Below are 14,934 nucleotides of genomic sequence, written 5' to 3'. Positions count from 1 at the left end.
ATAATATGTTATCCCGGATGAACCTAGGTTTACTTGGTATTCTAGCATTACACGTAACATTAACGCATTAATTTACATAACAGTAATCACGTTGTACGCGTCTTTTATATTTCAATCGATTAACTTTTTACATACGAGTATCAATCTTATTTTACAGTGCTTGACCAGCAAAACAGAAACAGTACTTTATATATTATTAACTTGTCAATAATTTTTAAACAAAATTAGATTATGGCAATGAACATACCCAGTCTTCCGTATATTCTTCTTCATCCATGTTGAGATGTCAAAATGTTAAAATAGCTCCTAAGTCAGAAACTCCCAATAATTTATAAACAAATATTTGTACAGACCCAAAATGCTGTGTAAGCAATTTTTTTATGTTCAACATTTTGAGTGTGTCCAAATACTTGTTTACAAATATGGATTATCTCCAAATAGGAGTTATTTAGAAAAAAATAACATCTCAACATAGATGAAGAAGAATATAGAAGTTTGGGCATTTACGGGGCTTGCAACCTTTAGAGGCTGGTTTAATCAATATAATTAGAAATTCCAAGAATTCGAGTAGTGTGGTTGTCAATCATGGGTAGAATTGGTGAATGTTATACGTTACGTGTGTAAAGTGATCACTCCAACTAGCCTATGATTTTCGTAAGCTCCGTAAATGTCCAGACTTAAATATTTTTCTTCATCTATGCTGAGAGATGTCACAAAATAATTTAATTATCTTAATATTATTGTCCGTACTACGAGTAACACAAATAAATTTAATATTTAACCCGATCAAGTGGAGAGATTATTTGAGCACGATTGTACATCAAATTACTATGCAATTAACTGGACACATAGCGTGCGTGACTTCGAAATGTATGTAATAATCATTAAAGCGTATAAAAAATTATAAGAATTACAGAATCATAATTTTTTTAAGTAATTTTATATTATTTGAAGGTAATCGCTGTTTTCCCATCCAAACGTAGTCTATGTATATCAATCATTGTTGTTTTATATTTATAATATATACTAAACCTACATACTGATTTATAATACATCTTAAAATACATACTTACAAAGTAAATATGTCCGTAATATCTGGTTTTAAGAATGTGGACGATCATGGGGATGTTTCTCCATGTTATTTTAAAATTGAATTATATTGTTCAATTATTTTAAAATTAAATATAGTAGAGACTTACAACATGGTGACGAATCGTGGAGGGCTGAAATCCATGCTGGTTGAAATCCAGAGGCAAATTGTCAAAAAATAACTAAAATATGTGTACAGCATTATCTTTTAAAGCGTTGATATTCAAATGAAAAGGGCATTTCATAGCCTATAATTTAATAATGTTTTAAAGAACTCCGAATCGGAAATATTCCAGATTTGTGAAGTAATTGGATACACTAAAAATGTTAATAAATTAACTGGTCAAATTTTAAGATAAAATAAAAAAAATAAAATGACATTTTCTAGCATTTCTCATGGATGTGAATATAATATCTCATGGATTCGGACCTCATAAACAAATGAAAATGCTTCTGCTCAATTAAAAGCTCCGTTCATCTCACAATAGATTTCTCTAGTGAAATTCTATTGAATATAAGTAATGTGTTTTGAATTTGAACAATATACATATAGAAGTTTCAAGAATCTAAGTAGTGTGGTTCTCAATCATGGGTAGAATTGGTGTTACACTGTATAATGTGATCACTGTAACCATCCTATGACAATCGTAAGCCAAGTAAATGCGCTGACTTCCATATTCTTCTTCATCCGGAGAGGTGAAATCCGGGTTTCACCGTATATATGTATATGTATATATATAAATAATATATATATATATATATATATATATATATATATATATATATATATATATATATATATATATATATATATATATATATATATATATATATATATATATATATATATATATATATATATATATATATATATATATATATATATATATATATATATATATATATATATATATATATATATATATATATATATATATATATATATATATATATATATATATATATATATATAAATATATATATATATATATATATATATATATATATATATATATATATATATATATATACATATATATATACATATATATACATATATATATATATATATATATATATATATATATATATATATATATATACAGTGGGTGGCCAAATTATTAGGGACACTTGTACTTTTTTGTAATTTTCAAGTTTAAATGAATTTTTTGGTCAAATTCATAAGTTTTAATTATTTTTTCTTATGTATTTTTGTTGCTGATATCATAATTATTGTTTTGTAGATGTATCAATACTGTGAAATATAAAAAAAAGTAAGTTTTTTTTCATTTGGATGTTGATTAGTGAAAAATGATATTGGTGTGAGCTCAGTTAATATTTTTTTAAACCATTTTGCTGTAAGTTTTTTGAGTTCAAGACTATAAAAACGTAAGTGTTGTTTAATAATTTATTAGTTTTGCTAATTCAATAAGTTAATTTCAATGAATTTTGAAATAAAATTCAATTTAGTTTGAACTGAACCATAATATTCTCAATTTAAGTATGGACAAGTCTTCAAACATATCTCCGAGAAAATATAGGGAAGTTATAACCTTACTACTTCATTCCACATATTTCCAGAGAGAAATAGCAGCACTTACAGATGTTTTGAAGTCAGGAGTCCATCGGATTTAAAGAAAAATTGATAAAAACCTGCGTCTAGAATCAGCCTGCGTCGGAAAAAAGGCAGAAAAAGCATCACAACTCCGCGTGGTCCCCATAAAATCAGGGACATCTATTTCCAAAATCGTAAAAAGTCTGTTGATTGTCTAATTGTTGTTGATTTCTGTTGATAAACGATGAAGGAATCAAAGTATCCAAAAGGACAGTTCAGAGACGGTTAGTTGAAGTAAATCTAATGGGTCGACGTCCAACCAAAAAACTACGCCTGACTGAGGCATGAAGAAAAAACGACTCCTATGGGCCAAAGAACACCGGAATGTAACTGTTTCGGACTAGATTAGAATATTTATGGCTTGTATTCGTATAATAAATTAAGAAAATAAAAAATATATGTATTTTTGCAATTATGGTAATACATTACAGGTCTGCTTCTTGGACGAGTCAACATTAAAAATTTTTTTTGGGAAAAACTTCATTTTTCCGACGTGGCCCAGGAGAAAAATTCCACCCAGACTGCCTTGTGGAGATGGTTAAAAATACCCTGTTAGCATAATGTTGTGGTCTGTAATCTAATTTAAGGGTATGGGATGCCTCTTTATCATGGAAGGGACCATGAGGCAAGAATAGTACCAGCGAGTACTGAAAAGTCGACTCCAGCCGAGGCTCAAGAATGATTCCCTGGCGATGAAAAGTATGTATTAATGCATGACTCGGTATTGTGTCATAAAGCCAGGAGTGTTATCACATTCCTGGCTGAAAAAAACCTCTGTGTTTTGCCTTACCCGGGGAATTAGCTGGATATGAACCCCATTGAAAACCTTTGGGAACTAACGAAACGTGAGATTGCTAAATAAGTCATCACCACTAAGCGGCAAATGATAGAAACTCTTATCAGAGTATGGCATAATAACCTTAATCTCTGGCACAATGCAAAAATCTGCATTAAAAAGTATGCCCTGACGTTTGGAGGTTGTAATCGCAGCAAAAGGTGTTATTACTAAAAATTAAGATTTTTTCGAAATTGTTGAATAATCACTTATTATGATAAAAATAAATTGGTATTATTATATCCATGATAATAAAGTTTCTAAATTCTAAATAAAGCACCCCTATCAATAAAAAAATATTCGAAAAACCAAATTATTTGCTCATTAAATTCATTTAATAATGAAAATGACAGGAAATTCGAAGTGTCCCTAATAATATGGCCACCCACTGTATATATATATATATATATATATATATATATATATATATATATATATATATATATATATATATATATATATATATATATATATATATATATATATATATATATATATATATATATATATATATATATATATATATATATATATATATATATATATATATATATATATATATATATATATATATATATATATATATATATATATATATATATATATATATATATATATATATATATATATATATATATATATATATATATATATATATACATATACATATATATATGCTGATGTTTTATGAAGATATGTTTTGTCTACTTTATCTTTGTGTAATTAACTATTTTATTCAAGTAACGATGAACATGTAATTTTTGATGTTTATTCTTATGCATATTAAACTATTTGAGTAAATGATTTATTTGTTCAGTGTATGTAGATCTTTGTATCAACAGAATATTGTAAATGATTTAAATACATATATCTATTGTGATACAAGATAAAGAATGCATATCGACGCTTTCTTGACTATCTGTCATACGAGTATATGTCTTGACCTTAATTTTACAGTATAACGTCATTGGCTACATTTATTTTATAAAAGTTTATTTTGTCATTATTCAGCGATATAGAGAAAAAATACCTTTAAAAATTTGATAGGAAATAAAAACAATCTTTATTTTCTGTTAAATAATGGACGATATAAGAATGATATGAATGATTTAGAAAGAAAAACAATAAAAGCAAATATTTCAAAATTTTTCATTTATTAAGTATTCTATGTCCATACGATATTTCTAAAACGAACAAAAAGATATAGAACAGTTTTCAGAAATGTGAATTTATGATCGTACTCGCAAAACACAACGGGAGTATGGGGGCATGATTTCTCTTAGGGCCTAGCATTCGTTAAATAGCAACTTAATTTTTTTAAACCCAGGTAACATTTGACGTAATTATTTTTTTTAAACACCGTTCATGTATTGAAAAAAAATGTTTTTTTTTTCGAAATAAACACATGGTTTTGAAAAGAAATAACTACGTGAAAGGTAAGAAGTTATGAATAAAATTATAAAAATATTTTTTCAATACATATTCTATAAAACAAACAAAAATCAAATATGTACTATAAGAAAATGGGCGTGACCCGGCGACCGGGTCTATGCATTGTTTGAAACCAACTGAACTTTTTTTAATTCGAGTTTGACCTTAATTATTATATTTTGTTTCAATTTTTTATTAAAAGGTCAAACTTCTACCAGGATCACAGAATTTGCCCAGTGAAGTGTTATTTTTATGTCATCTAATTTTAGATAAGATGAAACTGAATAGCCTCAACCAATATTGTTCTATTGTCTATTTTCACAACCTGGTTACATAATTGTCAACATTAAATTTAACTGTCTAGACCAGGGGTCGGCAACCTCTTGGACCAAAAGTGCCAAATGTTAGTATCAATTTTCGGGAAGCCAAATTTTAATTAACAATAAAATAATTTAATTTATTGAATGTTCAAAGGGACCTTCAAAATCAACATATTTTGATCAGAGATACTTTTTTGCGCACATTTATATATCTATCATAGATGTATAAATCAGCGCGGTGCCATAAAGATTTGGATAACGCCCCTTTCTATTAATTTTTTTTTTTCATAAGAAAGGTTTTGTGAGTGCTCATATGTGCTTAAACGGCGTCATCTCTCGTTACTGAACTATGTTAAAATTAATATGCGCTGATTTTTTTTTAATCTATAAAAAATGTCATTTTGCCACATGTGGCTCTCAAGCCACACGTTGCAGACTTCTGGTCTAGACCAGTGGCTGTCAAACTGTAGCTCGCAAATCGAATAAGGCTCTTTAATTAAGGCTTCTTTTTGCAATATGCCCGAACGACACCCTGTGCTGATATGATATATTGGTAAAAAAATGTTTAAAGATAGAGTAATCTGCTTTGAAAAATCTGGAGAAGGAAGAAATAATGATTCTTAACACCTGGAATAATATTCCTGAATTATATGATCGAGATCAATAAGAACAGTATATTTCATTAATTGATTCGGCAGTCACGTTGTGGTAAAATATATATTTTTTTATATTATTTTTTGACATCTCATCAAAGATGAAGAAGAATATGGAAGTCTGGGCATTTACGGGGCTGACAAACGTCATAAGCTGGTTTAAGTGATCACTTTACACACGTGTAACATTGACCAATTCTACCCATTATTGACAACCACACTACTCAAATTCTTGGAACTTCTGTATATATGAACCAATTTAGAAACCTTGTTCTTGAATCACTAGAACTTCACTACAGACATCTATTAGTGAGATGTAGATTGGTTCATATATACAGAACTTCCAAGAATTTGAGCAGTGAATGTTACACGTGTGTAAAGTGATCACTTAAACCAGCCTATGACGGTCGTTAGCCCCGTAAATGCTCAGACTTCCATATTCTTCTTCATCTTTGATGAGATGTCAAAAAATAATATGAAAATAACTCCTGCAATTGGAGATAATCCAGATTTTGTGAACAAGTATTTGGACACACTCAAAATGTTGTTAGTAAAATATATCCATTTTTAATTAAAGTTTTAAAGAAAAAGTGGTATTTACTAAGTAAAACATTAATTAAAAATGGATAGATTTTACAACAAAGTGACTGCCGAATCAATAAATGACTTTTTTTATAAGATTATAAACAGTATTCCTTCCTTTAAGTTTGAATAAAATGCTCTCATGGAAACCTCAATAGTTTACTGTGAACAACAATCAGATACTTTGTTTATAAATAAATAAGATCATTGTCAAGCATGATATAAAGATTCACTCATTTTAACTTTATGTTAATTAACATATTTAACTTTGGTTTAATTTAAAAACAGTACTCCTTCTTATAGTCCGCCTCCGTAGTGTAATGGTCAGCATGCTCGCCTACCGTTCTGGAGGTCCCGGGTTCGATTCCCAGGGAGGTTTAATAAATATAAGTGATTTTTTCACTCTAATATTTATTCAATATTACACTGGACTGGTACCTGAAGTGGAGGGCTGATCACCTTTCCTTCATGTTTAATCGATCGAGATAACACTGCGTTTATATGAAGCAGTGCCCTATGCACCATTGGGGTGCGGTAAGGGTTTATTATTGTTATTATATACTCCTTCCTATAAAGTTTAAGTTAAAAAAAAAAATTATTCAAAAGAAACTTCATTTGTTTATGTATATATGGATATATCGCTCACTCCTTTCAACAACGTCTTATTTCAAAAATCGACAATTTTCAGTTGTGCATGTTTTCGGAATGCCCAAAAAACGTACTATATCCCAGCAAAAGCGGCCTATTTTAAACATAATATTTACCCGCTACGGGGCAGAAAGTGTTGTTTTTGCATTTTGAAGAAAATGTATTGTTTAATTATGTTTTCATATTTACTAAATATTTTAAAATGGAGAAAAAACCTTCAGGTTTTACCTAAAAAGATCCGTTCCACAGTAAAAAGTTCAATAAGTGGCTTGATATTAATTTTAATACATTTTATTATATTCTTACACTTAAAGTTTTTTGGTATATGACGTTGTTGAAAGGAGTGAGCGATATGTCATACAAGTTTGTCCACCACTGGCTTAAACTCTAGATAGTTTCCTAGATTGCATAATCACCTTCTAACCAAGCAAATATTGTCATAACGATATACCTTATCATCCTTCCACATTCCTTTCAGATCTACCAGAGTTAGCCTTTTTCTTACATATATTTGGAAATCCTCTACTATCCTTGTAAAAATCTCCTCAATTGATATTTTCAACATTTAAAATCAATAATATCGTGGCAATCGAACCCGAGATCTTGAGCACGGTTACCTGACGCTCTAACCACTACACTATGGAGGCGGACAACGCATAAATTTATAGTGTCATCCCTTGATATCTTCGCTAAATTCTGATTTTAAAAATTTATTTTGGGGGCCTCTTTATCATTTTTATTGAGACGTTAATTAAAATACCAATTTATATCATATCGTGTATGCAATAGACACGTATATTTATATAATACAATGATACTGCTAACAATATAAACTACATAATTGTATGTATGTATTATAACATGTTGTGTACTCGTATGTGTGTGTAGTGACAATTTTTACTCAAATTTTAATTAAATTAAAATAATAAAACAAAATAATTCAAACAAAAGCTTTTTAATAAATAAAATTTTTAAATGTATTTCGTCATATTGCATTAGAGCTTGAAAAAAATTTACTCGAATTTCAGAATTACAAAAATAAAATAGTATTTCAGGCGTTTTTAAATTTATGCTAACAATTCTTCTGAAGAAAGTTGAATAGGTGTGAACACTGGAACCTCTAATAACGAGTTTAATTCGTTCCAGCATCTTACTCGTTATGCGAAACACTCGTTGAATGAAACATTTTTTCCCAAACAAATCAATGGAAAATACGTTAATGCATTCCAGGCCGAAAGAAAACTCAATTTTTTAATAATTTTTTAAACGTTTATTCAAATAAAATTACTTGTAAATTGTTAAGGAGATTTAAAACTTGGAATATAAATAAGATTTGGAAAAAACGTAAATGAAAATATGAATTTATAGCAATTATTTATACCTTTTAATAAGAAAACTATTTTAAGGCATTTGTTTTAGCCGACGCTTCCAAAAATTTTTAAAAATGTCTCAAGTGAAAGTCGTGAAAAAGGGACTTGCCCTTCCTTTGTTACTCGTTATGTGAAACATCGCTCGTTAAGGGAGCAAATTTATAATTTTTTTTTGCTCTTTATGCGAATTACTCGTTATGAGAGGTTCTACTGTATTTTAAGTATGCAAATGTTATTGAGGAAGCAAATATGTAATTCCAGGAAGGGAAGTAAGTCAAATCATCGTTTTTAGGTGATAGATCGATCCCCATAGGCAATCTTACTGAATTGTTTTAAAAATTTGACAGTTTATAAGATTAACTTCTTTATTTTTTTTACAAAAATGTTAGTAATATTAATTTATAGCCCCTCACGGTGAGTGGTTATATGCTAATATTACTAACATTTTTGTAAAAAAAAATATAAAAGTAAAAATGACTAACCACAAAGTAAATGCTTTAAATATTAATAAAACTGAGAATATTAATTATAGAATACATAAATTATACACATTTTCTATTAGTAAAGAGTGAAAGATACGAAGATATATTCCAAATAAAATATAATGATAATATTTACAGAGAAAATTATATTAATTCACAAAATATAAAAATATTTATAATAATATGAAAAAAATGAATACAAAAAACATACTGAAATTTAGTAACAATATAGTTTTATAGTCAAAATTATGTATTTTCATGAAAATAATTAAATTATTATTCCCCTTTCAGTTCTAACGCCATTTCCTTTAGACGTCTTCTATCGATTTTTCCCGAAGGTGTTTCTGGTATTTTTTCCAAGAAAACTACACCTCCTCTGAGTTGTTTGACGTCTGATAAGGAATCTGAAAAATACAAAATGAATTGTAAAATTACTTTCTTATTTTTTACAGTAAGAAACTACAAACTAGAAAATAATTAACATAGGGTAATAGAACAAATGTATGTATGTATAATAAACATATGTATGTATGTTCGCCTCCATAGTGTAGTGATTATAGCGGTATGCTACCATGCTGGAGGTCCCAGGTTCGGTTCCTAAGAGGGTGAAAATAAACTTTAGTGATTTTTCAGTCTTATACTTGGACCCTGTACTGATATCTGAAGTGCATAGCTGATCACCTGTTTCGAAAAAAGTAGAAGAGGCCTACATCCAGCAGTGGTGAGATGACTGACGAAGAAGAAGATACAGGTAAGATACAGATACTTCAAGCGTAAGGCTGATTGCGCACCTCTCCTTCGTGTATTTAGCGATCAAGAACGACTGGTTGTAATTGGTCTGGAGGGAAAGAGAGGGAGAGGAAAATCCCACACGATGGACCGATCAAACAGTTAAGGCAGCAGCAGATACATGGGTGGTTGGAGCGCTACGTGCAGCGCAGTCAAGGGATTACTAGAGAAGAGTCATTGCTCCCACAAGGGTCACAACCCTCAGTAATGAGGACCCACCATCCACCAGTAGCGGTTATAGAGTCCTGGTGAACTCTTTGTCAGCTGCGCATATAGTAATAATTTTAATTCATTCATAAGGAATATAAACTCTATGGAGATTAATGAGGGGGGAGGAGGATGTATGGACAAAAGCCGACACTTCGTCTCCACCCCTCAGGATCCCTATAGGTACCTATTTTAAAAAGAAAATAGAAGTAAAGAAAAAAAATACAGTTTTTACAAAACTTATGAATAAAGATAATGACTTAAAACTAAAGTAACATAAAGACTTCACAAAGAAAAAAATCATTATCCAAAATGGATGTACCACTCTTTTCGGGTTTCACTATAATTATAATAAAAATCATACTTTTAACGGCATCCTTGATTTCTTGGGCCGTGACGTCAGAGCCCTCGACCTTTTGAATGAAAGCCATAGGGTGATCTCCATCCTCAGGGTGACGTTTGGCTACTACGGCTACCTGAACCACGTTGGGAACTTTTTGTATCTCTGACTCTAGCTCGGCTGGAGTTATCTGAAAAGATCTTCGTTGTTATTGACTTTTATTTGTAATTGATGTGACGTATAAAAAGATATTTTAAATGCGATCATCGTCTTTGAGGCGCCTTATGCCTTGCAATGACAATTGATTTGGTATATTTCATGAATGGCGAAAATTATGTGTGACGTGAATATTGATACTTTTGTTAACCATGCCAGGCTTAATATCGCTGTCAGAGTGGACTGAAAATCACACTGTTTAAAAAATATAAATCTGTTAAATTTCATAATATTAATAATCAATGATTGATTTAAAATGCTGCTTTATGATGCTTTTATGTAGAAATAAAATATCTCGTTTTATTAGTTTTTTACAATAAATTTATATTATCCACTGACACTTCGTGATGGAATTGCATTTTTAATTTATTATTAGATTAAAACCAATATTTTTAGCTTTTCCACTTTTTTATTTGACCAGCGACCAGGTTTCGTCGTTACCGACATCATCACCAGTCTGATGATGTCGGTAACGACGAAACCCGGTCGCTGGTCAAATAAAAAAGTGGAAAAGATAAAAATATTGGTTTTAATCTAATAATAAATTTTACAATAAAAATACAAAATTAATTAATCATAATATGATATTATGCATATAAATTATAACATTTTTTATTTATTGATTTATAAACACTGTTTTATTGTCTACTTATTTTTTAAAACATAATGTTGGTCTCGAATTAACTTTATAATATATTAAAATGTAAAGGTTTTAAAACATCCGAAATAATAAATATATATCATAGTTTATGACATTGTTTGTTATTTAGAAAGAAAAAAAACATACATTTTTCGTGAGAGTTGATTTTTTTCACTATATTTATATGTCGAAAATTGTTACCTGATAATTTTTATATTTCATAACTTCTTTGATTCTGTCCACGACGAATATTAAATTGTCCTCATTATAATGGACCAGGTCCCCACTCTTAAACCAGCCCTCCGAATCGTAGGCGTCGGCTGTAGCTGAGGGATTCTTGTAATATTCCTGATACATGCATAAACATACATACTTTATGTAAATGAGCTGATAAAACATGCGAAAATACAGTGAAAAGATTATGTGTTTAAATGTATCAGTACGGGTAGCTGAGGGACTCTCGTAATATTCCTTATGCAAAATAAACATACTTGCTGTAAATGAGTTGATAAAACATGCAAACCTATAGTCAAAATAATTTGTGTATCGTAAGTAGTATTTAAAAACTAACTAACTAACTAACCATCACGCCGCTTCCCCGCAGGGGTAGGCAGAGAGAATAGAGCGCCACACCACTCTGTCCTTGCAAACATTCTTCGCCTCTTCCACGTTCATGCATCTCCTCATACATACCCGCCGATTGTTACGACTCCTAACCTGACCACTTTCAAGTATTTGGCATACCTGATCGTGCCATGTTTTTCTCGGTCTTCCTCTGCTTCTTTTCCCGCTAACATTCGCCTCATAAATTTGTTTTACCGTTCTTTCCTCACTCATTCGTTCTACATGTCCAAACCATCTCAACACACCTTTCTTAATTTTATCGATAATGCTTATCTCAGCTTTGCATTCTTTCCTTATTTCACTATTCGCACATCTATCATACATCGTTTTGTTACACATTCTTCTGAGAGATCGCATTTCGACTGCATTCAGTCTACTTTCATCCTTCTTTTGCCAACTCCATGTTTCACTTCCATACATTAGAGTTGGAACCAGGACTCCGTTGTGCACTGCCAGTTTAGCTTCCGCTGATAGGTTTTTATTTGCTATAACTGATTTCAGTGCACCGTTCACTTTGTTCCCAGCATTCACTCTCCTTTCTATATCTTTATCAATCTTTCCATCCCTAGAAAACATACTACCCAAATACACGAAATCATCTACCTGTTCCAGAATCTCTCCGTTTACCAATATTTCACATTCAGATCTGCATTCTTCTCTTTCAAAAACCATAATCTTAGATTTGCTAACATTCATCAATAAGTCACTTTCCTTGCACACATTATACACTTTTGTCACCAACGCCTGCAGGTCTTCTCTGCTATCGGCAAGAAGAACAGCATCGTCAGCATACAAAAGGCAACAGACAGTCAAATTATTCATTCTGGCTCCAACATTTAAATCTTTCAGTTCTTTCATGCAATTATCCATGTATAGGTTAAACAGCCACGGTGACATTACACATCCCTGCTTAACACCTTTAGAGATGCTAAGCCAGGATGAAAATGAACCACTTACCCTTATGCATGCAGTGCTATCCTCGTACAAGGATGCTATGCCTTGGATAAGTTTACTGCTTACCCCATACTCAGATAACACCTTCCATAGCTTCGTTCTATCAACTCGGTCATACGCTTTCTGCAAATCCACAAAAGCACAGAAAAGCTTTTGGTTTTTGGACAAAAACTTTTCAGTAATGTTGCGCAAGGCAAAAATTTGATCCGTACATCCTCTCCCATTCATAAATCCACTCTGGACATCCCACACTTTGTCTTTTGTTATGGTTCTCACTCTTTCAATAAGGATTCGACCATACATTTTGCCAACAGCACTCAATAGACTGATTGCTCTATAGTTCCCACATTCCACCCTAGAACCTTTACCCTTGTAGAGAGGCATTATAACTGCCCTTCTCCAATCCACCGGAGTATAACTCTCCTCCAGACAACGGTTAAAGAGCCTATGCAACCATGTGAGAACTATTTCGCCACCATTCTTGACGTATTCTGCGGCAAAATTGTCGAATCCTAGAGCCTTTCCATTTTTCAAAGACTTAGTGGCATTCTTAATTTCTTCCATACTTATCTCTCTTGAAACATCATTCACACATATTCGGGGAAATGTACTTACGTCACTAACGTTATTAATCGTATGTGTTTCATACACCTCCTCGAAATACTCTTTCCATCTCTCTTTTATATCTTTTTCATTCGTCACCATTTTTCCGTCTTTCGCTGCAATCGATTTCGTACATACATTCAAGCTTAGACTTCGGGAGTTTTTGACTTCTTTCCAGAAAATTTTTATATTTTTTTGTCATTTTTACTCCTTCATCCTTCCTCAACAAACGTTTTCGTTCACTCACCCCTTGCTTAACTTTCATTTTACAATCCTTGTATACTTTTTTAACCGATTCATACTCAGCGGAGCTTTTATTCCTCACTGCCAAACACTTTAACCACGCATTCTTCTTCTCTTTCACTAAATCCTTAACATCATCATCCCACCACGCGTCGCCTTTTTTCCTTCCTTGTACCGCTGTACCACACACTACCTTTGCGGATTCACACACACTACCTTTCAGATGTTCCCACATTTCATTTATACTAAGTTCATTTACATCTTCCGCAATCAACCTGTTGCATACGTCTGTTTCAAACTTAACTCTTATGTCATCATTCTGTAGCTTTTCTACTTTGACTCTAGAAGGAGCCGCCACCTTGTTCGTTTTGGCCCTCCACCCTTGGAACAGAATCACTCTTGAAACTACCAAAAAGTGATCTGTTTCCATTTCGGCCCCCCTGAACACTCTTGTGTCTACTGTGGCGGATCTCAATCTAGAGTCAATGACGACATAATCGATAATAGACCTTTCATCACATCTCTCCCAAGTATATTGATGGATTCCCTTGTGTGCAAAAAAAGTATTTGACACAAAGAGATTCCATTCCAGACATACCTCTAGCAATCTCTTCCCATTATCGTTCACTCTCGCATCTCCATACAAACCGAGCGCTGATTCAAAACCGTCTCTCCTTGTACCAACCCAGCCATTCAAATCACCGGCCAGAATTACCTTTTCATTATTCATTTTTCCATTCATCACACTCATTACATTCAACCAAAACTCACCTTTCTCAGACTCGCTGTCGGAGTTGACGGGGGCATATCCTATTAAAACAAGTAGCTTTGTTAACCCGACTTTGAATCTGACAAACATGAGTCTTGCGTTGACGAACACATACTCTTTCATACATTCTACCATCCTGGGTGATAGAAACGCGGCGACGCCCCGACAAGCTCTATCTGACTCCGGGAGTCCAGACCAGAGAATCAAAGTGCCGTCACGTTCCATCGATCCACTACCTTTTTTCCAGCTTTCAGTCACACATAACAAATCCAAACACTTACTTTCCATTACATCACACAGTTCATTCATTTTTTCATCCATACGTCCTCTTACATTCCACGTCGCAATCCTGCATTCATGCGCTATCCTCTTCTTTGCGCCTCCACGGGAAAAGCGGCCAGCTGGGTGGCGAACCTCAACGTGGCCATTTATGGGCATTTTCCCGCATTCCACAACTTACTAACTATTATATACTACATACTAATTGAGTCACAGCACACACACAAACACCACTGGGTAATACC

At 31.9% G+C, this 14,934-nt stretch overlaps 1 protein-coding gene across 1 annotated transcript in view; it reads right to left on the bottom strand.

Annotated features, from left to right (window-relative positions):
- Positions 1 to 14,545, bottom strand: part of LOC148298345 (luciferin 4-monooxygenase-like) — a 30,539-nt gene extending 15,994 nt beyond the window's left edge. Inside the window, exons 1-4 of the mRNA XM_088276945.1 lie at positions 14,396 to 14,545; positions 11,419 to 11,565; positions 10,386 to 10,551; positions 9,324 to 9,429 (exon numbers count right to left, since the gene is read on the bottom strand). Of these exons, the coding sequence (XP_088133071.1) occupies positions 9,324 to 9,429; positions 10,386 to 10,551; positions 11,419 to 11,565; positions 14,396 to 14,545 (569 nt within the window). The remainder of the gene's footprint in view (positions 1 to 9,323; positions 9,430 to 10,385; positions 10,552 to 11,418; positions 11,566 to 14,395) is intronic.
- Between the last annotated feature and the right edge of the window lie 389 nt (positions 14,546 to 14,934).

The sequence above is a fragment of the Brachycentrus maculatus genome, unplaced genomic scaffold (assembly GCF_059751285.1).
Source record: "Brachycentrus maculatus isolate JH-2025_06_01 unplaced genomic scaffold, ASM5975128v1 h1tg002170l, whole genome shotgun sequence".
Classification (NCBI taxonomy): Eukaryota; Metazoa; Arthropoda; class Insecta; order Trichoptera; family Brachycentridae; genus Brachycentrus; species Brachycentrus maculatus.
This window is presented reverse-complemented; position numbering and strand designations above follow the sequence as displayed.